Here is a 26,192-nt window from a genome sequence, read left to right as displayed (position 1 = left end):
CACAACAATTCTCATTTCCCTTGTAATGAAGACTATAAAGTGAGGAAGAAATAAATGCAAAGATTTCTTTAAACTTTGGTCATGAAGCTGCACTGAGATAAATGAAAACATTCCAACTTTTAAGTAAATCTGGAAAAATATAAATAAAAAATATATAAATCAAGCAAAAAAATGAAAACAAAAATGAATGGATTCATACAGCTTGCTTTTAACAATGATTCCGCAAAGCCTAGGACATGTATATAAATTTACTCTTACATATACATATGCAGTCATAATCTGTTACATTAATTAGGAATATGCTTTCAAATTATCCCCGACACAGTAAAAACAAAAACAAAATGCTTAGTTAAGAGACTGAAATTTTACAAATAATAAAAGTCAATTCTATTTAACTTGGTTTAAGTTTTACAGAAAATAGAAAATGACTAGTTCAAATCTCAAACCCATTATTGCCATCTTATCATTCTAAAAGCTGGTCTCCCTCCTATAATCAGCAAAAGTATCCCTCTACATTATATGTAAGCTTGTACTTACAGAAAGTACCACCGAGATGCCAAATAGCATTACATTTTAGGGGGAGAGAAGTTACAGACCATACAAAATTTGCCACCACCCTTAAGTTGTGATTCATCTTCCAAATCTCTCAACATTTCTAATATAAAGAATACTATTATGAGAAACTACTGAGCCACATTTCTTACCTACTCATTCACAAGGTAGAATGGAAGAGTCACTACCATGGGAATACAATAATAAGCTTCTCATGAACACCGTGGCATACCATCTCACATGCCACTTCCATAGTGCTCACTATGCTTCAAAAACAAAACCAAACACTGACTTCAGCCAGGCATGGTGGTGCATGCCTTTAATTCCAACACTCAGGAAACAGAGACAGGAGAATCTCTATTAGTTCTATGCCAGCCTTGTCCATATGGTGAGTTCCAGGACAGCCAGGACAACATAGAGAGACCCTGCCTCTATTTTTTTTTAAAAAAACAAAAAACCTGACTTGGCCAAGATTATAAAGAAATTCAACTGAATGAACAACAGCAGATTAATAAAATAATGACACAATGTTTTCTCCATCATCTTAAATCATTTTAACTACAACACAACCTAAAGTATGTTAAGAACAAATTAGAAAGACCCTTTCTACTACAAAAAAAAAAAAAAAAAAAAAAAAAAAAAAAAAAACTTAGCCGGGCGGTGGTGGCGCACGCCTTTAATCCCAGCACTCGGGAGGCAGAGGCAGGTGGATCTCTGTGAGTTTGAGACCAGCCTGGTCTACAAGAGCTAGTTCCAGGACAGGCTCCAAAGCCACAGAGAAACCCTGTCTCGAAAAACAAAAAAAAAAAAACAAACAAAAAAAAAACTTTCTAAAGAATATTTGCAAACATCTCCATGGGTTTCAGGTAGACTGTCTTGCCCTGACCCCACCCCATAAGCAGCAGCAATCAGTCATGAGCAGCCCAGGGAAGGAATAAAACCTCTCCAGGTTTACTTCATACACCTCTGCACTCCCACTGTCTCACCAAACATGCTACTTGCCTTTCATGGCTCTGAGTCACAAGGAGAGCAAGTAATGAATCTAGACTGTAGCATGTTCTTGTTGCATTCGTGCTTAGCTTTAATACCAAGAATCCATGCTGTGGTACAAATCAGAATATATCGTTACCAAAGTATTTCTTCAATGTTCAGATGTCTTGTGTTTCATTATTTTTAAGATGAGTACATACAGTGTACAAAGTGCTGTAAAGTCCATTAGGAATAAGCTTCTGACATATTCTAATCCTAAAATGACTGCTGTTAAATAGTTCTAGTATATTTTGTAAGCAAAATACTATTGTGCATGCCCTTACCTTTGTCCAAACCTTGTTTTTATTGCTCATGATAAGACTGCTATATATATATCTTCCTCTACTTCAGAAATAACCAGAAAGTTTTGAATCCTAAGATCACACATTGTATACACAGAATTCTAAGCATCAGAATAATCTATTTAATTCAAGAAAATGTAACAAGAAGTGAAGAACATAATTTTATACTTCATTTTAAAGAAAGACAAGTTAATTACAAATTTCAAAACTAGGGTGAACTAGACATTACAACAAACAAAAATCCAATGAAACAGCAATTTACATTCCAGATGTTATCTAAGTACACAGTAGAATATATCAACAATACTCATGTTCTCTTCTAAATAATAATTACCAAGAATTTTTAAATAAGGAGAGAAGGCAGAAAGGCTAGACTTCCCCTCTTAGTGACAATTAACCACACTGTTCCTGCCAAATAAATGGCTGTAAGCCCAAGACAATGGATTGTAAAAATAAAAGCTGGTGATTATTTATGGAAATTGTAGTACAAATTTCAATTTTTATCCTCACATTTAACCCAAGAAGCATTCACCAAAGTTAGGGAATTAATTTACCTTTTACATACTCAAAATACTCCAAACTAGAGATGTATAATGAATAATATACAATAACTTTCCAAACAATTAAATCCTTGCACTTCAAGTCAGTATGAGGCACTTTACTAGGAAAACTCATGACTGCCCGTAGATGGCTCAGAAGCACATGCTCACCTCCTTCTTATACTTAGAAAATTGAAAAATAATGAAAATGTAACTTTAGCCCAAATAGAATTTCACTCCATAAAGTTATCTATAACCTATCTCTCTGAATCCATATACTTTTTAACAAGCCAATTAACAATAAAAAATATATTGTTTTTCTAAAGACAAAAAATTACTAATGCACAATATATTGATCTCACTGAAGTTAGTATCTAAGCATCTATATACTTACTACAGCCAGTTAGCATTGGTTGCGTCTAGAAGCCAGACATTTTTCTATTACACATTTCTAACTGGAAAATATGCAAGTTAAAGTACACATCTGCACACCGTAAGCACCACATGACTGGCTCGAGAGCCAGTGCCTTGCATACCTTGCTGGTGGAAGCTTTGTAGGTGGTCTTTAGCTTCTGAGAAAGCTGACTGGTACTGTGACTGGCTGTGGAGACAGAGAACTGACAATCAAATACCCTTAAACTCAAGAACCGCAGCATTACAAAGTGCAGCTATGCTGAAGAAAGGGAAACTCAGATCTGTGACCCCATCAAGTCACAAACAGAAGAGCTGGAAGAGGGACCCAAACTCTGTTATGTGACCTACATCTGAATTATGCATTCCAAGTCTGGCTGACAGCAGACAGCAAAGGAGTCAGTGTCCTCCATTAGATCCCCGTTCCCTTGATAAGTAATACACATATATAATATATATATATATATATATATATATTATAATACACACACACACAATACTTTACAAGCATTTATTTTACCTTTTGTTTTGAGCTGGCCCTTACTCAATTCTGCCCCATCAATGGCTTGTCCTTCACCAGCTAAGCGTTCATTAAGAGTATCAATTTCTCTGCGCACTGGAAATAAAAACATTCCTTTTAAAAAATGTAAAATTTGGTCTTATGTTCAAATGTATTCATCACTTCTAAAACTTACATACATGAGAATGTTGTGAGTTAGGACTATCAAAAAAAAAATAAGACGTGAAAAATATTCTAAAAAGCAAGGTGATAATTTATAGTGTCCAATACTCAAGCCATCATACCAGGTATCATTCCAAGAACAAAAGTCAGTGCTGGGAATGAAGCTCAGTTGGTAGAGCGCTCACCCAGCATGCATGAGACCTGGGTTTCATCCTTGCACCATATTTACAAGATATGGATGCCTAGAATCTCAGCATTTAAAAGGTGGAGACAAGAGAATCAGAAGCTCAGAGTCATTCTCAATTACATTTCAAGTTCACAACCATTCTTGACTTCATGAAATCCAATCTTTAAAAATAAATAAATGAAAGCTCACTCTTGTGACCCTGTGACAATGTAACTATCAGGATCTCAAGCAGAACCCTGCATATCCAAATTCTTATTCCAGCATAGTTTCCTTTTTGGGATTTCATGCACTTAAAAACATTCTGGTACTGCCTAAAATTCAGGGAAATAATTAAAGTTTACTTGTAGATACTGAAACTGAGGAAAAAATATAGTAAAAATATGTAACTACTGGTATATGACACAGGAAAATCTCCACATGAGGATTATGTATAACACAGATTTTAAAATTCCAGAATGAGAGGAGACCCAGCATTGGGGTGAGTTTCTGACCCTGCGGCGCCAGCCCGGGAAGGGGAGTTCAGAGCTTCCTTGGCCCCCTATCCTTCCTGAGCTCTCGGCAGGGCCCCCACTCCCTGCATACCTCCTCTTTCTTCCTAGCCCACCCAGCTCCCATCCAGAACCCTCCCCACCTCGGCCCCATTGTCCTCTTTCTGCAAATAACATCACCCAGCCCAGCCTGTCTGGGCACTGGTTCCGAATCCTCGGGGCACCCAAGCGGGCGGGAGTCTCTTTGTTTCTATGGCCTGCCTGCACCAAGCAGGGTAGGCGCTTTGTTTGCAACCTGCCCACCAGCACGGAGGCCTGATCTCTATGCGCCAGGAGACCCAGCGTTGGGGTGAGTTTCTGACCCTGCGGCGCCAGCCCCTGAAGGGGAGTTCAGAGCTTCCTTGGCCCCCTATCCTTCTTGAGCTCTCGGCAGGGCCCGCACTCCCTGCATACCTCCTCTTTCTTCCTAGCCCACCCAGCTTCCATCCAGAACCCTCCCCAATTTGCCCCACCGCCCTCTTTCTGCACATAATATCACCCAGCCCAGCCTGTCTGGGCACTGGGTCCGAATCATTGGGGCAACCAAGCAGGCGGGAGTTCCTTTGTTTCTTTGGCCTGCCTGCACCAAGCAGGGTAGGCGCTTTGTTTGCCACCTGCCCATCAGCATGGAGGCCTGATCTCTCGGCGCCAGGAGACCCAGCCTTGGGGAGACCCAGCATTGGGGAGAGACAACGTTGGGGAGATCCAGCATTGGGTAGGCAAGGAGACCTGATCCGGTAAAGAAGATCCATAAGGGAGCATTTGGAAGAAGAGATGGGTAGACGCCAAGGCAAGAATTCGCCCAACAAGCTGAAAAGCAACATGTAGCCACCAGAAACCAGCGACCTCACAACGGGAGGTCATGAACACCTTAATCAAGAAGAAGTAGAAAAGGTTGACTTCATGAAAGTGATTGACACCCTTAAACAGCATGTAAAAAATGCCCTTATAGAAATGGATGAGAAATATAACAGAAAGTTTGAAGAACTGAATAAATCAGTGAATGATACCCTAGAAAACCACGGAAAAACAATCAAACAGATAATGGAAACGGGGCAAGACGTGAAAACTGAAATGGAGGCAAAGAAGAAAACACAAACAGAGGGCCGGCTGGACATGGAAAATTTAAGTAAACAAACAGAGTCTACAGAAACAAGCATAACCAACAGAATACAAGAGATAGAAGAAAGAATCTCAGATTCTGAAGATACCATAGAGAAAATAAACACTCTGATCAAAGAAAACAGCAAGTCCAACAAACTCTCATCACAAAATATTCAGGAAATATGGGACACAATAAAAAGACCAAACCTAAGAATAATAGGAGTAGAAGAAGAAGTGCAGCTCAATGGTCCAGAAAATATATTTAATAAAATTATAGAAGAAAACTTTCCCAACCTAAAAAAAGATATAACTATGAAGGTTCAAGAAGCATACAGAACACCGAATAGGCTGGATCAAAAAAGAACATCCCCTCGCCATATAATTATCAAAACACAAAGCATACAGAATAAGGAAAGAATATTAAGAGCTGCAAAGGAAAAAGGCCAAATTACTTATAAAGGTAAACCTATCAGACTTACACCTGACTTCTCCATGGAAACCATGAAAGCCAGAAGGTCCTGGATAGATGTACTTCAGAAACTAAGAGACCATGGATGCAAGCCCAGATTACTATAGCCAGCCAAGCTTTCGTTCACTATAAATGGAGAAAATAAAATTTTCCAGGATAAAAACAAATTCAAACAATACGCAGCCACAAATCCAGCCTTACAGAAAGTAATAGAAGGAAAATCACTAACCAAGGAGTCCAACAATGACCACAATAACTCAGACATCTAGAGACCCTTCACCAACACAAATCAAAGAAGGGAAACACACAAACTCTACGACTAAAAAAATGACCGGCGTTAACATCCACTGGTCATTAATATCACTTAATGTCAATGGACTCAACTCACCTATTAAAAGGCACAGGCTAAGAGATTGGATACGAAAACAGGATCCAACATTCTGCTGTTTACAAGAAACCCACCTCAACCACAAAGACAGGCACCTACTCAGAGTAAAGGGCTGGGAAAAGGCTTATCAAGCAAATGGACCTAAGAAACAAGCAGGTGTGGCCACTTCAAACTTAAATCAATCAGAAGAGATGGAGAGGGGCATTTTATACTCATAACAGGAACAGTTCAGCAGGATGAAGTCTCAATTCTGAACATCTATGCCCCTAATTTAAAAGCACCCACGTACATAAAAGAAACATTGCTAAAAGTCAAGGCAGCCATCAAACCGCACACACTAATAGTAGGAGACTTCAACACTCCTCTCTCACCAATGGACAGGTCAAACAGACAGAAACCTAACAGAGAAACAAGAGAATTAATGGAGGTAATGAATCAAATGGACTTAACAGACATCTATAGAACATTCCACCCAAATAGGAAAGAATATACCTTCTTCTCTGCAGCTCATGGAACCTTCTCAAAAATCGACCACATAGTCGGTAACAAAGCAAACATCCACACTTACAAAAAAATATTAGTAACCACCTGTGTCTTATCAGATCACCATGGATTAAAGTTAGAATTCAACAACAATGCTACCCCCAAAAAGCCTACAAACTCATGGAAACTGAACAGTCAACTACTGAACCATACCTGGATTAAGGAAGAAATTAAGAAAGAAATTAAAGTCTTCCTGGAATTCAATGAAAATAAAGAAACAACATACTTAAACTTATGGGACACTATGAAAGCAGTCCTAAGAGGAAAGTTCATAGCACTAAGTGCCCACTTAAAGAAAACAGAGAAAGCTCACATTGGAGACTTAACAGCCCAACTGAAAGCTCTAGAAAAAAAAGAAGCAGACTCACCTAGGAGGAGTAGAAGACTGGAAATAATCAAACTGAGGGCTGAAATCAACAAAATAGAAACACAGAAAACAATACAAAGAATCAATGAAACAAAAAGCTGGTTTCTGGAGAAAATCAACAAGATTGACAAACCCCTATCCAAACTAATCAAACGGCAGAGAGAGAATTTGCAAATTAATAAGATCAGAAATGAAAAGGGGGACATAACCACAGACACAGAGGAAATTCAGAGAATCATTAGATCTTACTACAAAAGCCTATATGCCACAAAACTGGAAAATGTAAAGGAAATGGACACTTTTTTAGATAAATACCATATACCAAAGTTAAACCAGGACCAGGTGAACAATCTAAATAGACCTGTTAGTCGCGAAGAATTAGAAGAGGTTATCAAAAACCTCCCTACCAAAAAAAGCCCAGGACCAGATGGTTTCAATGCGGAATTCTACCAGAACTTCCAAGAAGACCTAATACCTATACTCCTTAATGTATTTCACAATATAGAAACAGAAGAGGCATTGCCAAATTCCTTTTATGAAGCTACAGTTACTCTGATACCAAAACCGCACAAAGACTCAACCAAGAAAGAAAATTATAGACCAATCTCACTCATGAACATCGATGCAAAAATCCTCAACAAAATACTGGCAAACCGAATCCAAGAACACATTAGGAAAATTATCCATTATGATCAAGTAGGCTTCATCCCAGGGATGCAGGGCTGGTTCAACATATGAAAATCTATCAATGTAATCCAGCATATAAATAAACTGAAAGAAAAAAACCATATGATCAATTCATTAGATGCTGAAAAAGCATTTGACAAAATTCAACATCCCTTTATGATAAAAGTCTTGGAGAGATTAGGGATACAAGGGTCATACCTAAATATAATAAAAGCTATATACAGCAAGCCGACAGCTAACATTAAATTAAATGGAGAGAAACTTAAAGCCATCCCACTAAACTCAGGAACACGACAAGGCTGTCCACTCTCACCATACCTCTTCAATATAGTACTTGAAGTTCTAGCAATAGCAATAAGACAACATAAGGGGATCAAAGGGATTCGAATTGGAAAGGAAGAAGTTAACCTTTCGTTATTTGCAGATGATATGATAGTGTATATAAGCGGCCCCAAAACCTCCACCAAAGAACTTTTACAGCTGATAAACACCTTTAGTAATGTGGCAGGATACAAGATAAACTCCAAAAAATCAGTCGCCCTCTTATACACAAAGGATATGGAAGCAGAGAGGGAAATCAGAGAAGCTTCACCTTTCACAATAGCCACAAACAGCATAAAATATCTTGGGGTAACTCTAACCAAGGAAGTGAAAGATCTATTTGACAAGAACTTTAAGGCATTGAAGAAAGAAATTGAGGAGTATACCAGAAAATGGAAGGACCTTCCTTGCTCTTGGATTGGGAGGATCAACATAGTAAAAATGGCAATTCTACCAAAGGCAATTTATAGATTCAATGCAATCCCGGGACATCAGGGTCCCATCAAAATTCTTCACAGATCTGGAGAGGACAATAATCAACTTTATATGGAAAAACAAAAAACCAAGGATAGCCAAAACAATCCTATACAATAAAGGATTGTCTGGAGGCATTACCATCCCTGACTTCAAACTCTATTACAGAGCTACAGTGATGAAAACAGTGTGGTACTGGCATAAAAACAGAGAAGTTGACCAATGGAATCGTATAGAAGACCCGAATTTTAACCCACAAACCTATGAACACCTCATTTTTGATAAAGGAGCCAAAAGTATACAATGGAAGAAAGAAAGCATTTTTAACAAATGGTGCTGGCATAACTGGATGTCAACCTGTAGAAGAATGAAAATAGACCCATATCTATCACCATGCACAAAACTCAAGTCCAAATGGATTAAAGACCTCACTATCAGTCAGAACACAGTGAACCTGATAGAAGAGAAAGTGGGAAGTACCCTACAGGAGATGGGCACAGGAAATCGCTTCCTATGTGTAACCCCAACAGCACAGACTTTAAGGGCAACATTGAATAAATGGGACCTACTAAAACTGAGAAGCTTCTGTAAAGCAAACGACACTGTCACCAAGACAAATAGGCAACCTACTGACTGGGAGAAGATCTTCACCAACCCCGCAACAGACAAAGGTCTGATCTCCAAAATATATAGAGAACTCAGGAAACTAGACTTTAAAATGCTAATTAACCCAATTAAAAAATGGGGCACTGAACTGAACAGAGAATTCTCAGCAGAGGAAGTTCAAATGGCCAAAAGACACTTAAGGTCATGCTCAACCTCCTTAGCAATCAGGGAAATGCAAATCAAAACAACTTTGAGATATCATCTTACACCTGTCAGAATGGCTAAAATAAAAAACTCCAATGATAGCCTTTGCTGGAGAGGCTGTGGAGGAAGGGGAATACTCATCCATTGCTGGTGGGAATGCAATCTTGTGCAACCACTTTGGAAATCGGTGTTTCGGTTTCTCAGGAAATTCGGGATCAACTTACCCCTGGACCCAGCAATACCACTCCTGGGAATATACCCAAGAGATGCCCTATCACATGACAAGAGCATTTGTTCAACTATGTTCATAGCAGTATTATTTGTAATAGCCAGAACCTGGAAACAACCTAGATGCCCTTCAATGGAAGAATGGATGAAGAAAGTGTGGAATATCTACACATTAGAGTACTATGCTGCGGTAAAAAACAATGACTTCTCTAATTTTGCATGCAAATGGATGGAAATAGAAAACACTATCCTGAGTGAGGTATCCCAGAGCCAAAAAGATGAACATGGGATGTACTCACTCATAATTGGTTTCTAGCCATAAACAAGGGTCACGGAGTCTACACTTGGTGATCCCAAAGAAGCTAAGTAAGAAGGTGAACCAAAGGAAAAGCATATAGTTGTCCTCTTGGCTATGGGAAGTAGACAAAATTGCCGGGGAGAAAATTGAGATCTTGGGGGTGGGGTGGGATGGGGGTAAGGGGAGATGGGGAGAGAGGGGGGAGAGGGGGAGAATGGGGGGGAGCTTGGGAAAGGGGGAGGATTGGGATGAAGGAAGGTTGGATGGGGGAGCACGGAAGCACGGTTCTTAGTTAAGGGAGCCACCTTAGTGTTGGCAAGAGACTTGAACCTAGAGTGGCTCCCAGATACCCAAGCCGAGGTCCCCAGTTAGTTCCTTGGGCAGCTGAGGATGGGGAACCTGAAATGACCCTATCCTAGAGCAATACTGACGAACATCTTGCATATCATCATAGAACCTTCATCTGGTGATGGATGGAGACAGAGACAGAGACCCACACTGGAGCACTGGTCTGAGCTCCCAAGGTCCCGATGAGGAGCAGAAGGAGGGAGAACATGAGCAAAGAAGTCGGGACCACGAGGGGAGCACCCACCCACTGAGACAGTGGAGCTGATCTATTGGGAGCTCACCAAGGCCAGCTGGACTGTGACTGAAAAAGCATGGGATAAAACTGGACTCTCTGAGCATGGCCAACAATGAGGGCTGATGAGAACCCAAGGATAATGGCACGGGGTTTTGAACCTACGTAATGTGCTGGCTTTGTGGGAGCCTAGCCAGTTTGGATGTTCACCTTCCTAGAAATGCACGGAGGGGGGAGGACCTAGGACTTACCACAGGGCAGGGAAATCTGACTGCTCTTTGGGCTGGAGAGGGAGGGGGAGAGGAGTGGGGGGAGGGGGAGAAGGGTGGGAGGAGGGGGAGGGAAATGGGAGGCTGGGAGGAGGAGGAAATTTGTTTTTTTTTTCTTTTCTCTTTTCTCAATAAAAAAAAAGTTGAAAAAAAAAAAAGATCCATTCCAAAATAACAAAAAAAAAAAAATTCCAGAATGAATAATTAGTAGGAAATGCAGGATTGGGACCATTACAAGGAACACAATCATTGAAGACACAGAGAACTAAGATTCTCTTTACTATCAAAAGGACCTTGAAAACGGCCTCAGGCATCCACACTGTGAAACTGAAAGAGACCAAGGGGAAGTAACCAAGTACTAACCTGGTACAGCTGGAACCTGATTTACACACAGGTTCACCCAAATCTAGGCCCTATCTGCCTGCCAGAATACCATGAAGCTTCATGGAACTGTAGGGTACTTGTCTGACCAAAGTTTAAAACAAGTCAAGATCACAAATAGGCTGAGGACAAAAGGCTCTACACAGCACCCATGCTAAGAAACTGGGACTTAGCCGGGCAGTGGTGGCACACGCCTTTAATCCCAGCACTTGGGAGGCAGAGGCAGGCGGATCTCTGTGAGTTCAAGGCCAGCCTGGTCTACAAAGGGAGTTCCAGGGCAGGCTCCAAAGCTGCAGAGAAACCCTGTCTCGAAAAACCAGAAAATAAATAAATAAATAAATAAATAAATAAATAAATAAGAAAGAAAGAAAGAAACTGGGACTTATCAGTACCAAGGAGCTAACAAAACCTTTCTCTATGTGCTAGACAATATAAAGTTAAAGTACCTTCCAACGTGAGTAATTTTTAAAGATTTATTTTTATTATTTTTAACAGGAGGAGTAGGTGCTTTGTGACACGAATGCCATAGTCACAATGAAAATACCCTAAATATTTTTGTTGCTAAACTGATCTTTAAAAATATCCTTAAAAGCAATCTACAGATTCAACACAATGACCAGCAAAATTCTTCAAAGACCTCAAAAGAACAGTACTCAACTTCATTTGGGAAAGCAACCAAGGATAGCCAAAACAATCCTATGCAATAAAAGAACTTCTGGCAGCCTCACAATCCCTGACTTCAAACTCTACTACAGAGCTACAGTACTAAAAACAGCCTAGTGTTGGCATAAAAACAGACAAGAGGACCAATGGAATTGAATCGAAGACCCGGATATCAATCCACACATTTTCAAACACCTTCAAAGCAAAAAATATCAAATGGAAAAAAGAAAGCATATTTAACAAGTGCTGCTGGCATAACTTGATATCAATATGTAGAAAAACAAAAATAGACCCATATCTATCACCATGCACAAAACTCAAGTCCAAATGGATCAAAGACATCAACATAAAGCCAGCCACATTGAACCTTATAGAAGAAAAAGTGGGAAGTACACTTGAATGCATTGGCACAGGAACCACTTCCTAAATAGAACCCCAGCAGCACAGACACTGAGAGAAACAATTAATAAATGGGACCTCCTGAAACTTCTGCTTCTGTAAAGCAAAGCTTCTGTAAAGCAAAGGACATGGTCAACAAGACAAAACGACAGCCTACAGAACAGGAAAAGATCTTCACTAACCCCACATCAGACAGAGGTCTGATCTCCAAAATATACAAAGAACTCAAGAAATTGGACACCAAAAGATCACATAATTCAATTTAAAAAAAAATAGAGTACAGACCTAAACAGAGAACTCTCAACAGAGGAATCTAAAATGGCTGAAAGATACTTAAGGAAATACTCAACATCCTTAGTCATAAAAGAAATGCAAATCAAAACTCTGAGATTCCATCTTATACCTGTAAGAATGGCCAAAATCAAAAACACTGATGACAACTTATACTGGAGAGGTTATGGGAAAAGGGAATATTCCTGCATTGGTGGTGGGAATGCAAGCTAGGACAATCCTTTGGATGTCAGTGTGGCGATTTCTCAGAAAATTAGGAAACAACCTTCCTCAAGACCCAGCAATACCACTTTTGGGTCTATTATCCAAAGGATGCTCAATCATACCACAAGGACATGTGCTCAACCATGTTCATAGCAGCTTTGTTTGTCATAGCCAGAACCTGGAAACAACCTAAATGCCACTCAATCGAAGAATGGATAAGAAAAATATGGTACATTTACACAATGGAGTACTACACAGCAGAAAAAAATAACAACAGTTTGAATTTTGCAGGAAAATGGATGGAACTAGAAAACATTATTTTGAGGTAACCCAGACACAGAAAGACAATTATCACATGTACTCACTCATAGGTGGTTTTTAAACATAAAGCAAAGAAAGCCAGCCTACAAACCAAAATCCCAGAGAACTTAGACAACAATGTGAACACTAAGAGAGACTTACAAAGATACAATCTACATGGGAAGTACAAAGTAGAAAAAGACAAGATCTCCTCAGTAAATTGGGAGCATGGGAACCTTGGGGGAGGACTGAGGGAGAGAGGGGAGAGGCAGGGAGGAGAGCAGAGAAAAATGTAGAGCTCAATAAATATCAATAAAAAATACATTTCTAGACAAAAAAAAGATCCTTAAAAGCTGATGCTATACATAGTAACTACCTCATTTTATTTAACTGTTTTTTTTGTTTGTTTGTTGAGACAGGATTTTTCTGTGTAGTTCTAGTTGTCCTGGAACTCACTCTGTAGACTAGGTTGACCTTAAACTCATAGAGATCCACCTGCCTCCATCTCCTTAATGCTGGGATTAAAGGAATGCACCACCACCCAGCATTTATAACAAAATTAGAATTGGTTCTTCCTCTAAGTTCTCAAGATACATAAAAGTAATGTAGAGAACCCAATATTAAAACATTAAATTTTCCAAGAGCAAAATGTGAATGACACAGAATTGCATTTTCTTTATGACTTATCTAACCACAGAAATTAAAGGTGTAAAACAGTCTATAATTTAATTGCTGCTTATTAATATTCATTCAATTCTTAGAGAAAACAGTTTCATTACAGTTTAAATGGTATACCATGTTATAAACACCATCCCTCCCCCAAAATGAAAATTACCCATTTACACCAAAAGGGATAAAAGACATTAATTTCCCAATGGTGAAGCATTAACAACACATCTGCCTGATCTAAAATTGGATGAAAACTGCTCAGCCTCAAAGATATATCACCAGAAGAACTCAAAGCAAAAAAATACAGAAAATGTTTTCCTTTGAAGAATGTGATAGAGCCAAAGAGTTATATAAATTTCTTTAATATATGTCAACACATTTTTGAAAATTTTGAAGAGATGATATAATTTATATAATTTATGACATACTTGGTATATAAAAATAAAGTCATTCATTTTGTATAAAACTGTGATTTTGATTGGTCAATCTGGTAACCCCCTCAAAGATTCTCAAGGCCCAACCCTATAATTTATGAACAATGTTACCCTGTAAGTTCAACGGCTCTGCAAGTAGGGAGGTCACCCTGGAATATCCAGGGGTTCAATCAAGTCACACTTTCTTAGGATTGGGACAGATAGAATGGTAAGTCAGAGAGGAAACAAGAGAAAGCATACATCACTAAAGGAGATGTGCACATAAGCCAACGACAGTGATAAGGGGGCCTGTCCTAAAAACACAATTAACTGCATTCTGTCGCCACACAAATAAACAGGAAATGTTTGTCCCTACAGGCTCCAGAAAGGAAGACAACTCTGCCAAAATTTGACATCATTCTGTCAAGAATCATGCAAGGTTCACAGAACCATAAGATAATCTTTTTATGTGTATGGGTATTTTGCCTGCATGTATGTCTATATACCACATGAATGCCTGGTAACCTTGGTTGTCCAAAGAGGGAACAGAACTCTTGAAATTGAAATTAAAAAGTTGAGAGCAGTTACGTGGGTGCAGGGAATTGAACCCAAGACTTCTGGAAGAGCTTTTAACTGCTGAACAACCTCGCCAGCCCCAATAATATGGTTAAGTCAACATGTTTAACATCAGAATAGAAAATAACAGAGTGATGACTCTAAACCACAAATATTATTCTCAAAGAGTTCAGCGGAGTAGTAACCACTTTTTAAATACACTAAGATAGGAGATACTCACATTCTAAGTTTTCGATGTAAAGGTTTTCAAATTCTCTTTCTATCTGACCAAACAGTTCCAACAATGTACTGCGAACTGAGGAAGGCAGTTTGGAATCCTGTATAAGACAAATATTTCCGTTTAAAATGAACAAATGAATCACTTTAATACCAGGCAACACTTTTTTTCAAAGTGAATTATCATTTATCTTAAACTCTTACTTTATAACATTATGTATTTTATTGCTTATAAATATGAAGGTTTAAAGAATTTAAAATTTAGCTAGGCATGTAGCTCAGTGAGAGCATGTACTTAGCATGCTCTTGGGTTCAATTCCCAACACTCAAAATTTGAGATTCAAGTTTCTACAAAGGAAACAAAAATCAAAAGGCATTCCTAGAGAAATACAAGATTTAAGAGCAAACATTTTACAAAATAACGTAACTTTTCCTTTTACATGTGTGAACATAGTTCTCTGAAGAAGCCGAATATGTGCTAAAGATCTTAAAGACTAACTGGCAAACCAAAACATCATGATTGTGGATCCGTGAGGTTTCAGAAAGAGAACCCAAATAACCTGGAACTGCCTTCAGTGTTTTTTTTAACAGTCATTTACTATCAACGTCAGTAGCTGACCTAACATCCTTATTGCCAGGTAAACCTTTAGAGTGCACTGGACACACCTCAAGCATCCACCAACCTAAAAACTAAGGATGTCAGAACATCTGAAACCCACAGCAAAGACTCCCCTGCTCTGCGGCAGCCTGCCTATGATATAGCACTGACACATGCCACTCTTCTGTTATGTGACTCAAAGGTCGGTCTTGTACCCTCTTTCACAGTGGAGCAGGTTATTTGGTGAACATAATCTGTGTCCTTAGGCCTTGATCACACAGATTTGACACAGAGTAAACTTTTTACTTTGATGGAAAAGTTCTGTTTTGCAATGACACAGAGGGAACAGGAGCTTACTTTATTCAAATTTTCCAAATTCACAGAGAAGCAAAGCCATTCCCAAAAGTGAAGCTATGTTACAAATAGTCTTTAGGCTCTACCATAAGCTATTAAAAACAAACAAACAAACAAACAAACAAAAACTATTCACTATTTCAATGGTCTATACATGGATAGAGAGATGTGACTCATCACCTAATTAGATCCACTGAGCTTCAACAAAACAAACTAAAGATTTCCTATAACTCTAGACAAGAACTAAATGTCAATAAAAAGAGAACAAAATGTCTAGTAGTTTAGTGAACACATAATAGGTCATATCCTTCGTGCCTTTGCACAGTTCCCCTCCCATTTCCGGTCTCTATCTAAAAGGTAAAGTGAAGGCAAAAGGAAGTAACACAACATATTTCCAAGTTAAACATATAAACACTTCCAAGTACCACATAGTTCACAAAATAATTTACATTTCCTGAACACTGCTAATAGACAGAAGACTACTTGATATGCCTATCTTCTCTTCTAATCTCCACAAGGACACTATCTAAATTATTAGTATGTATGCACCACCCATCCCCAGCATAAAAAAAATCTTTCAAAAATAAAATTCTCAAATACTTCTATATTAATGTTCTAATATTTGAGTAACATCAGTATAATCTTTCAAGTTTATATACAACACCAAATGTGGAACCCTGATAAGCTGAAATTAAAAAAAATATTTATACATACATATTTATTAAATTCCACCTTAGGTTAACTTCTTAGGACTATAAATTTCAGAAACCAATGAACATTTCTACAATTTGAACTTTTCAATAGTCATGTGCTTTCCCCTAAAGTTCGTAAACTATTTAAAATATATACGTGCTAGCTTAAACACTGAATCTGAGAACTGGTAATCTTAACATCTCTCTAGAAAATTTCACTTACAAATTAAGATATAGAACATTAACCTAATACAGCATTATGGTGATTAACCTTCACCTTCTTTTTGATTCTATTCCCTAGTAACTGAAAAAGCTCCGCCACACTGTGTCTAAAGTGATTACTCCTGTAAGTCAGACTAGTGACACTCAACACATCTCTATTTCCTGCAGCAATCCACTCACACCTACCATGCCAGCTGCAATAGCAAACACTGTCACGTTCTTCCCTCCTGAAAAGGGAAAGGCACTGAGGCCACTCAGAGATCATGCTAGTTGGTTTCACTCCAAAGAACTTCAGCAAACAAACTGTCTAACGTGGAAAATTCAGAGAGCCAGTAGAGCAGTGCACATGTCTAGGCTGCTCAGCTGAAAGAACTGTGAATTGCCTGTGAAATGCCTACTGTGAGATACAATTATACCTTATACTACATCACAATGGAAGATAATACTAAGAACAGATTTACCTCATGTGGGAAGTAACTCTAGAATATGCCAGCAAACAAAGTAGAATTTTCACTGCTAGTAATGTGAGTAAATCAAAAAACTTTTAAGAACCATTTTACAAGCCGGGCGATGGTGGCGCATGCCTTTAATCCCAGCACTCGGGAGGCAGAGGCAGGCGGATCCCTGTGAGTTCGAGACAAGCCTGGTCTACAAGAGCTAGTTCCAGGACAGGCTCCAAAACCACAGAGAAACCCTGTCTCGAAAAACCAAAAAAAAAATAAAAATAAAAATCAAAGGCAAGTTAAGTCACCTCAGAGAACAAAAAGAGCATCAAAACTTATTCTCCCCTTTTCTTGAGACCATTAGAAACAGAAAACCTGTCTGAAAAGTCTAGGGCTAAACTTCTTTGAGACAACATGTACAAAGAGTAAAATGAGTCCATGCTGTCATAGCTGTATCTTTCTGTTACTATTATAAATATATTGATATTAGCCAAGCATGGTAGCTCAAGCCTTTAATTCCAGCACTAGGGAGACAGAGGCAGGTGAATCTCCATGAGTTCAGAGCTAGCCTGGTCCACATATTGAGTTCCAGGATGGCCAGGACTACACAGAGAGACCTTGTCTCAAAAACAAAATAATAATAATAAACAAAATAAACCAAAAAATATAATTCTATTTCTGTGTATGCTGGTGAATTTACTGTGTTCTTTTAAAGGTTTGGCAGTTTAAGTCTTTCTTCTGCTTTAGAAACCCACATGCACTACCAGCATAACAACCCTCTTTAAAATGGGCACTGACCAACACTGACTTACCTGTCCTTCTAACATCTCTCTTGGTAGTCCAGTCCTCTCTTGTTCTGAGCTGTTAGTTCTTCGTATGGAAAGGCTATGAGATTTGCGCTTTTGTTTTGCTTGGCGAGCAGTTGAACAGCTTCCGCTTTCTGTGGGCATTACTTCTAGAAGGTAGTGTCCTGGTCACGCCTGCAATAAGCTAAAAACAGCAGGGAAAACAAGTACCTAATTTCTGATACAGCCAATTGGAACAACCAGCAGACAAGGTAAAGATTTTTTCCAATTCGAGCTCTTGCTAAGGTTGGTACCCACTATAGTTTAGAAATCAAGTATTGAAGTCTTACAGTGACTCCTGTTGTTTAAACCTTTCTCAAAACTGTTTTAACTATTTCAGTTCCTTGATCAAATCTTCTAATCTTCAAAAGATTTTTTTTTAATCTCAAAAATTCTTGCTTTATGGGTTAGAGAGATCATTTAATGGTTAAGTGCACTGGCTGCTCTTCCAGAGGCTCACAACCCTCTGTAACTCCAGTTCCAGGGGATCTGACAACTTCTTCTGGCCTCGACTTGGCACCTGGCACACATGCTGCACCGACACACACATGAAAGTAAACCCCCCATACACATTATATTTTTTTTAATTCTTGTTGTAACTTTAAAAAGAATTTTGTTAAATCTTGTTAAATTTTGTTTATCAATTTGGGACTTCAAACCTATGAAAACATTTGCTCTTTCAGCAGTTTTCAGTTTACTTCTAAATGAGCAACCTATTTCTTGATTTCACTAAAATATCTTATATTTTTTAGCATTTAAACACTTCTTTGTTTCTCATGTTAACTGATAATATACAAAATACAAAAGATTACTGTGTATTGGGCTTGTACCTCACATTCTTCTTTATAAATCTGAGGGAAAATGTAGATTACTTTGCATGTTTTGCTGTTGCTGTTGTTGTTTAATGTAAACTACTGTTCCACCTGAAAAAAGCAAGGATAATTTCTTCCTTCTTAATTTGCAAGTTTTGTTTCTTTATATTTTACCGATTTGGCAAGAAACTTTAGTACATCCTTGCTTTTTTTTCAATTCCAAAGTAAGAACTTATTACCTTATACTTTACTGACCTTGCTAGAAATTTTAATACATTTAATACTTTTTCTTCAGTTTCAAGGTAAGAATAGCCATCGCCACTGAGAATACAGCCAGTTACAGTTTTCTATAGTTATTTACCGAGTTCTCATGAATTTTCTACCAGCTTGTGCTAAATTGTCATGCTTTTTCTGCACCCATTGATATGGGGCATGGATTTTCCTTACACTGATTATTTTCAAATACAGATCAATACTGACGTTCATGGAAAGTCATTCTCACTCTATCCTCTTATTTTCTCTGCTTTCTTATAGATTACCTAGTGAGTTTAGAATGTCACATTGACCATAGAGAGATGGCTTGGCAGATAAATCACTGTGTAAGGCTGACAACTCAATCCCGTGAACCCAAATCACACACACACAAACACACACACAATATTGTGGTCCATATCTGTAATATATATATCCAAAACCTGTATAACTGGACCATATAATACTTATGTTTTAACTGTTTTGAGGAAACTCCCCACTGATTTATGTTTCCAACAGTGTACAGGATTCCTCTTTTCCCTATATCCTCAACAATAACTGTGTTTTGTTTGTTTGTCTTGTTTTGTTTTCTCTTGATAGGTATACTGGTAGACATAAGTTGACACAAATCTAGACACATCTGGGAAGGAATCTTTTTTTTTTTTTTTTTTTTTTTTTGGTTTTTCAAGACAGGGTTTCTCTGTGTAGCTTTTGAGCCTGTCCTGGAACTTGCTTTATACACCAGGCTGGCCTCAAACTCACAGAAATTTGCCTGCCTCTGCCTCCTGAGGGCTGGAATTAAAATAAAGGCACGCACTACCACCTCCCAGCTGGAAGAAGGACTCTTAATTGAGAAGATGCCTGCGCAGATTGGCCTGTAAGCAAGTCTATGATGTCTTGCTTAACGATTATGTAGAAAGGCCCACTATGAGAGATACCACCCTGGGTTGTATAAGAAAGCAGGGTAAGCAACCCATGGGGAGGAAGCCAGTAAACTACACTCCTCTATCTCTGCTTCAACTCCTGCCTCTAGGTTCTTACCTTGAATTCCTGCTTTGAAACAGACTAAAAATCAAATGTACCCTTTCTTCCCTAAGTTGCTTTTGGTCATGATGTTTATCACAGCAACATAAAGCCAACTAAGATAACAGGCATTCTGATTGGGTGAGACAAAATCTCAATTCAGTTTGGATTTGCAGTTCTCTGATGGATAAAGATGCTGACCATTAGACATTTCTATTTCTTCATTTGAAAAGTATTTGCTCAATTTATTTCCCTACAGGCACTATCTTCATTCCAAACTGTGTACTGGTATTAACACAAGAGTAATTACAGCGGTAGAAGGAGGGGGGATCAAAGTTCAAAGCTAGCCTTAGCTGAATAATGAGTTCAAAGCCATCCTGGGCTACCTGAAACCCTATCTCAAAAAAATAAATGGCCAGAAATTTGGGGTCCACACTGTTCTTCTAGAGGACCCAAGTTCACTGCAGGGACAGTCGGGCAACTCACCACCATCTGCAGCGCCAGCGCTAGACTCTAGACTTGTAAAGTCTAGAGGATTTGATTCCCTCTTCTGGCTTCTGTGGCCACTGCACTCATGTGCCATGCATTTATGCAGATACAATTAATTAAATGTTTGATTTACTAAAAAATTCAGAGGGTTGACATTGTGGCAAGGACAATGAGGTTGCAAGCACCTGTAAAAGAACTATTGAAATGGTATACCTAGAACCCAAGCTAGACAAGGGAAAACAGAAAGAATGGTGAGTAAATGAAGGAAAGTCAATGTGGGCAGACCTGAGGTTGAAAAACTACTACAAAGGAATGCTTATGAGACGTGAATGGACTGATAAACACAGAGGAACTGATCCTCACACAAAATCACTGTCAGGCAGAATTTTCAAATTCAGTAAGTAGTTTGACAGTATTTTACAAACTAAACAGAATATTAATCAGAAAACTGAAAAAAAGAAAGGAAACTGCTTCACTCTGGTCTGCAGGGACACAGTGGCAGAGGCCTTTAACCCCAGTACTGCAGGGGGGTAAAAGCAGGTCAAGGTCATTCTGGTACATACAGAGAGTCCCAGGACAGCCAGAGCTACGTGGAGAGGGATTCTGTCTCAAAAGAAAAAAAGTAGAAAAGAAGAATCTGGGACAGGATGTAGTTCAATGGGAAGGAGACAGCTAAGCATGGTTGATATCATGGGTTTCAACACCAGCACCACACATACACACACAAAAAAAATATTTTAAAAAGTTACTTTTACTATGTACTACTTCACCTATATACACTTTTTTAAAAAGGGAAAGAAATCTGATGCTCCAAAACATAATTGTTTTCTTTCAAAACACATCTACACAATTCAACAGACAGATGAGCACTGATACGAGACAGAAAACACTAAAGGGGAAGCTACAATATAGTTTCCTCCTGCACTCTTAACTGACTCACGATCGTCAAACACATTTGTCCTTATTACATGCAGTCACAGACATATTCTCTGCTATTTGTGAGCAAGGCAGAACTATACACGTCCAACTTTAGTGCAGCAGATTTAACAAATGAGTAAATCTCAACACACACTGTTAATGTACTGAATTCACACCTTGGCAAATGGCATAGCATTAAACGACATAAATGAACACGTAGCTTTCTCTCTTCTCAAAAGGTCCGTTTTAGTATGTATGTTCAATATTAAATTGTTACTACCTACATTACCAGATTTTTATTAAGTACATAGGACCAAAACGAGAGCTTGCTGAAGTAGTTTTTTAAGCAGTATAGCAAACTCTTAGTTTATGCTTTTACTTCAAATGATATGAAACACTACTCTCCATCCCATACCTTGCAAAAAGGACTTTATTTTTCTCCCAAGAAAAAAGATACCTGCCTTATTTCAAAATAAATACTTGGTTTATTTCAAAAATATTAAGTATATGTAAAAGAATGGTTATACTATTTGTACATGGTAGTATACAATGTCACTGAATATCCAGAAATTCAGTAAGTTAATACTATTACTATTTTATTATTATAATAGTTCGTTTAGATTAACTCCTAGAGGGCTGGAACACCAATGTAATGTCTAACCAGTATCCGAAGAGAGAATGGTCTCCACAAGCAACCTTGGAAATCTGTCACCAACATTAAGTTGCTTAAAATGTTCTGTCACTGATGAGTTGAAGGCACAAGATGCAAACTTATCGATTCCAAGGATGACACTGAGCTGGCCAGCATAATTAATTAAATAAGCTACCACCAAGGTTTTATCTTAATAACTGAAAAAAGAAATTCAAATCTAGAATGAAATTTAATAGAAATAAAAAACATTTTTTTTCCTTAGAGAAATCAGGACAAGATAACTGAAAACTCTTAGGGAGACTAAGAATAAATTGCTGGGGAAATACCCAATCCCAACGATATTAGCTAAAGTCAAGGGCAAAGTAAGTTTATAGACCACCATATCTATAAAACAAAAAGAAGAAGAAGAAGAAATAGTAGTAGTATCAACACAGAGCAAGAGATCAGGAAGGAAACTTACTTAATAAGGTCTTGGGTTCAGAACTTTTTGCAAGAAGCCTTGATATATACACAACCTTCCAACAGCAAAAATGTGGCTGACATAAACACTACGGTCACACTATTACTACCTGTGGCCACGGGCTACTGCTCTAGTGTCTCCTATGGGCAACACTAATGGAAAGCCTCTACTCCACTTAGGTCGTATTTATATACTATGCTCGTGTGGGGACTAGATGTCAAAAGGAATCTACAAACACTCGAATTTGATCAGGAAAGTGACCAAAACAGCAAGGAAGGTAGCATAATTGAATATTTCTTAGAAAGGGAAAGGTATCCTGGAGGCATATTAACTTAAGCTGTACTGCGTATTTAGAGGTAAACAGTTTCAGTAATGCTTTGAAGGCAAATTCGTAGGCCAAAATAATCAATTTAACGGAAACCCATCTGAACTTCAAAGAAACTACCCAGCAATCTACATTCGTGCAAGACAGTGGTGGAGAGCTAACGGAGTCTTCAAGCACAAGGAACGTCATTGAGCTCAAGTTGGATGATAAAACCTCTAAGAACCTGATCAATCGCTCGGTTATGTCGGCTCATAAATTGGGATCACATATCTATGCGACTTTTTGGTAAAACGGGCCTGTTGAGATGTCTTAAAATTAATGTCTATCTTCGGAGGTGGAAGTGTACAGGGGAAAGAAAAGGAGAAGTCTTCAGAAAGAGAAACAAAGGCGAGGCGGGGGTTTATCACTTCACCATCTGCTCACCCTTCACTCTCCGTCCCCCACCCTTTCCCAGAGGCCGTACCCCCATCTTTGAGGGATCTAAGGTCACCGTCTTCAAAAGCCCTTCCAAGGGCTTCCCCCCAGGGCACAGACAGCCTGGCAGACACCACTTGAAGACACGGGGAAGCCAGAGGGAGCGCGCAGGGTTAGGACCGCATCCCTCGTCCACCTCGAAGCCTTGACCAGCTCGTCCCCACCGCCACCCAGACACCTCACCTCCTCCGGGCACACGGGAAGGACGCCAAGCCAGACAGCGGGGAAGATGGCGTCACTTGTCAGAGCAGCAGCACTCGCCTCCTCCTGGAGCCAGCCCGGGTTGCACTCAAGTCGTGGGTCCCCAAGCAGCTCCCAGGACCGACCCAAGGCAGCATAGAAAATCGGCCAATTCCCGCACTGGCACGACCCGGCGACCCGAACTGGCGCGCCCGCACTTCCGGTAACTGCGGAAGTCCCGCCCTCAGATACACTTCACAACCCACAGTCCGGAAGCCCCGCCCCACACCCAACGGCTGCGGAAGCTCTTCCCTGATTTCCTTCGCACAGTCCCACGAGCCTATCGCGCGCGTCAGGTCTGCTGTTTCGGCTTGCGGCTTTGGCGCGGGTTCCTGGCGGCCTCCACTGTGGCCTAGCTGTGAGCAGAGCCAAGACCCAGCGAGTGACTGCGGGAGAACGAGTATGACGCCCCCTGGTGGCGTAAGCAGGCCCAGCACTTCCCCTGTCAGGCGCTTCCACAAGATGCCAGACACAGTTACTGCTACAACCCAAATCCTAAGCCCTACAAACACGGTAGTACATAGGACCCTTGCAGGAATGGTTCCCGGGGACCCTGGAGCGTCGGTAATAGGGAAAAGCACACGCAGTCTCCGGAGCCGTGGGTACTTACCACTGCAGGTGTTCCGGTGAGGGGTCCACGGTCAGGCAGGTTTTAAGTCCATCTGTCCTAAAATCTCGCGCAAGCCCAACGACTGGAAAGGAAAATAATCTATTCAAATGCAAGGTCAAGGGTACTCTAACTTAATGGATTCCAGGATCTCTCAAATCCAACCCGCTTTACAAGCTGACTTGCTGGGTACCACTTCTCCGGCAGCTCTGTGGGAGCCCTGCTATCTGGCTGCAGGAGAGTCTGATGGAGATAGAACTATTAATATTTCAGCTTATCTGCAGAAGATGACTCACCCAGTTTCCTTCTGAAATATCTGATCACCATTGGCTAAGAAGAGAACACAGAATCAGCTGTTCACTGCAAAAGGTGGGACTTGAGCTGCCTTTTTTTTTTTTTTACTTTAATCTAGGTTGGGAAGACCTACATAACAGACTGGAACCATTACATAAACAGCCTCCCTGTCTTTACGAGCAACTTTAACAGGGTGTTTAAAACTCACTTAAAGGAAAAGAATGAAAGTATTTCCCTCCTATGTAGGTCAACATTCTTCCTCTTCCTATAAAATAGAACTAAAGGTTAAGTAAGGTTCAAGAAGCAGTAATACAATATGTTTGTTGGAGAAGAAACAAATTTATCATATTTGGAGACTCAAATAACCAAGGCATTCTGTACAAGAAAATGGAAGAGGGGAGGGGACTGCTTGTCTATTAAGTATAATAATCAAAGCTTACCATTAGAAATAATTCTATAAAATGAACTGAGAAAGAGATTCGATTTCTCAGGGAAGATATTGTCAAACTTAGGGGCTGTGCTATTTAAATAAAATTTTATTTAGTAACAATGCATAAGATTCTGCTACTAGCAGTAGCGAGCAGAAAGAATTATGAACCGCAATTCCATACCCAAGTATCCACTAGGTGGCTTTGTTTACAACAAAGCAGCCTCATTTAGATGTCACTTAAGATACTGTTAATGGAAGTACACTCTATCTTTGATATATTTAGAGTTCCACCAAGAAAAGAAAGAAAAGAAGGGCTAGGTGCTCATAGAGAAGACCTAGGTTCAATTCCCAACACCCACATGATGGCTCACAACTGTCTGTAATTCCAGTTCCAGGGGATCCAGTGCCTTCTTCTGATCTTCTACATTCATACATATAGGTGAAATACTTGTACACATAAAATAAGAAAAAAAGAAAAGTTTAAAGAAAAAACAGCCTAAAGCTACAGAGTAAGAAGCAGAAATGAAACTCTTCTTTGTGCATAATATTAGCCATTTAGAAGCTGCTGTATGAATCTGAGTTGCATAAAAGAGCCTATGCATGTATACTGCACTACTGTGCATTCAGAATCCTACATTTCACCATCTCAAGAGTGTACACAAAGATGTCATTGTGGAGACATAGGAACTGAACTTAGGTCCTCAAGAGCTTAGCTATGAGTCCATATAAAAACAAGTTGCATCTTCCAACAGCAAAGAAATATTGCTGTTATACAGGGATGAATAGTGGAAGGATTCCAAGGTACAATTCCCAAGTCTCATCTCTTTGCATATTAACCATGTGGATGTAGCTGTATGACTCTGAATTGTATACAGAGACCACTACATACAGGAAAGACTTCTGTTGTACATTCAGAATCATGCACTTGGATTGGACCAAGCAAGACCAAAGTTCAGCATGGAAAGCATTAAAGCTTATAGCTCCATATCCATCTGCAGTACATAGTGGAGCCTGGACAGCCTTTTGTAGTTTACATGCCTCTCTCTTGGGCTGGTTCCAGTCACTGTGGCTTTCTCTAGTAAATATTCCATTTCTAGCATCTCCCGCACTCTGGGGTCTCCATTGTAGCTTGAGGTTCACATTCATGGCTTCCTATATCACCATGCAGATACTGAGCACTGCC

At 39.4% G+C, this 26,192-nt stretch overlaps 1 protein-coding gene across 4 annotated transcripts in view; it reads right to left on the bottom strand.

Moving 5' to 3' along the window:
- Positions 1-26,192, bottom strand: part of Wdr37 (WD repeat domain 37) — a 71,370-nt gene that overhangs the window by 41,591 nt on the left and 3,587 nt on the right. Inside the window, exons 1-6 of one of the 4 annotated variants that reach the window (XM_041630883.1) lie at positions 24,582-24,624; positions 24,289-24,370; positions 18,001-18,178; positions 14,884-14,980; positions 3,354-3,449; positions 2,959-3,023 (exon numbers count right to left, since the gene is read on the bottom strand). In XM_041630883.1, coding sequence (XP_041486817.1) covers positions 2,959-3,023; positions 3,354-3,449; positions 14,884-14,980; positions 18,001-18,138 — 396 coding nt within the window. In that variant the 5' untranslated portion in view covers positions 18,139-18,178; positions 24,289-24,370; positions 24,582-24,624. Of the gene's footprint in view, positions 1-2,958; positions 3,024-3,353; positions 3,450-14,883; positions 14,981-18,000; positions 18,179-23,621; positions 23,831-24,288; positions 24,527-24,581; positions 24,625-26,192 lie in introns of those variants that run through there. The other 3 variants (XM_041630882.1, XM_041630884.1, XM_041630881.1) reach the window with 3 other exon arrangements.

Source organism: Microtus oregoni, unplaced genomic scaffold (assembly GCF_018167655.1).
Source record: "Microtus oregoni isolate MIOR12 unplaced genomic scaffold, Mior012 000035F_ref0000213, whole genome shotgun sequence".
Taxonomy (NCBI): Eukaryota; Metazoa; Chordata; class Mammalia; order Rodentia; family Cricetidae; genus Microtus; species Microtus oregoni.
This window is presented reverse-complemented; position numbering and strand designations above follow the sequence as displayed.